At 43.3% G+C, this 1,775-nt stretch overlaps 1 protein-coding gene across 4 annotated transcripts in view; it reads left to right on the forward strand.

Moving 5' to 3' along the window:
• The window catches only part of LOC106815397, a 16,149-nt gene that overhangs the window by 8,843 nt on the left and 5,531 nt on the right, over positions 1-1,775 (forward strand). For all 4 annotated transcript variants that reach the window (XM_014819851.1, XM_014819853.1, XM_014819852.1 and 1 more), the window contains one exon: positions 557-1,059. In XM_014819851.1, the coding sequence (XP_014675337.1) occupies positions 557-1,045 (489 nt within the window). In that variant the 3' untranslated portion in view covers positions 1,046-1,059. The remainder of the gene's footprint in view (positions 1-556; positions 1,060-1,775) is intronic.

The raw sequence follows: 1,775 nt of genomic DNA on the forward strand, positions 1-1,775 counted from the left end.
GAGATAAAAATATTTTTTACATGTCGCTTCCTGGGCTTATATGTCAACTTAGTTATGAAATAAGTTTAAATATACTCGCGTAATAACCGCAAATTTGGCCTCAGATTTCAACCCTGTATTTGCTCTGCGGTTTATAAGGATATATAAAAATATCTGGGGAAATATACTAGGCGCAATACTTGGTTACCCGATTCAAATTGAGGTGCGGCTTATAGGCGCCCGCGGTTATTACGCGATCATATACGGTAGTAGAGGATTTTGACCGGGAAAAAAATTGCATAAAGATGAATTTCACACCAGATGAGCAGGATGCAGGTTATTACGCGATCATATACGGTACATATTTCCGTTTTGAAAATTAGTGTTTTTTTTTAACGATGAGTTGTATAGAAAAATTCCTTCTGTATAACAACCTAAAACATGAAAATAAAACCTACTAGTTTATAAGATATTGATGTACATTTATTGTACATGTACACGTACAATGTAATACGTTTACACGTATGTGGTAGATATATAAATATATTTTCTTTTCTCTGTCGTATTGAACATGCAGGTCTACAGATCGTTCAACCGAGCCGGCTGGTGTTTGTCACATAATGCTACATTGGACAGAGTGGATGGAGTAGGCGTGAACTTTGACAAGCCTGTCAGAGAAGGGGCAGCACTCACAGCTGGACAGGCCGACTACCAACAACCATCTGATCAAGACGCCTTCTCACCGATCTCCGACCATGGTTACGCCAGTGTACCTATGTCGCCAGTGAAGTCTGCTGTACCAGAGATCACAGATCTATCATGCTATGATACCCTGTCTGAACATCATTATGCTACATTGCGGACGTCGACACCAATCCATCGTGGCTGTTCTCAGCGATTGGAGACTTGTGAAATGGATGGTTTCTACCCACTGGATTTGCAGGCAGAGAATCACTCAGTACATGTAGATGTGTTTCCATCTGTAACAGTTATGGAGCTCACAGATTCAGAAATTGGAGCATATATCGAGATCGAGACAGAGGTAGAACACAGCACAGCGAGGTGACACACTCGACTCTGGTGAGTAGGCCCTCTAGCGGCCGTTACGATCAGGAGCGGTAATCATTAGTGTTACTTTCCCCCGGGCATAGATGGACAAGATGGCGTCGATGGCGTAGATCAAAGTCCAAATCTTCCACAGAAAGATTCCACATTCCTATTTAATTAGAATAATTGTCATTCAATAAACTCAAAATTCACAGAGATTATAGCTAAGACATGTGTCTATAATAGCTAGAATTTATAGAAATGTAACTCAAATCGTTTGCGCCATATGATAGTTAAGCCCGGCGCACACATGGCGATTTTTATCGACAGTACCGGCGCTTTTTATCGACAGCACTGTCGATAAAAATCGCCACGTGTGCGCCACCCGGCGACAATGCAACCATCTGTCAGCGACATACCACTGTATGAACTGTACGTGACCTGTTCAAACCACACCACGGGCGCTGCCATAATTTTGATCACGTGCTTCAAATCATGCATTGAATGGTTAATCCAAAACTGTTGCCTTGAATCCGGCCTGCGTCAGCGCAACGTAGCCGTTGTTCACGACTGACTGGCGGCCCCAACAAATAATCAAACCGTGTTGATATTCCAGCACGAGTTCTGGCCGTCAAAATTCGGTGACGCCGTGCAGTGCACACCGTGGCGGGATTTTCTCGGCGATTTTGTTTGGCTTTGCAACCCAAAAATCGCCCGGGTTAACTGGGTTTCCATCCCATAATAACACG

Source organism: Priapulus caudatus, unplaced genomic scaffold (assembly GCF_000485595.1).
Source record: "Priapulus caudatus unplaced genomic scaffold, Priapulus_caudatus-5.0.1 Scaffold1105, whole genome shotgun sequence".
In the NCBI taxonomy this organism is placed as follows: Eukaryota; Metazoa; Priapulida; class Priapulimorpha; order Priapulimorphida; family Priapulidae; genus Priapulus; species Priapulus caudatus.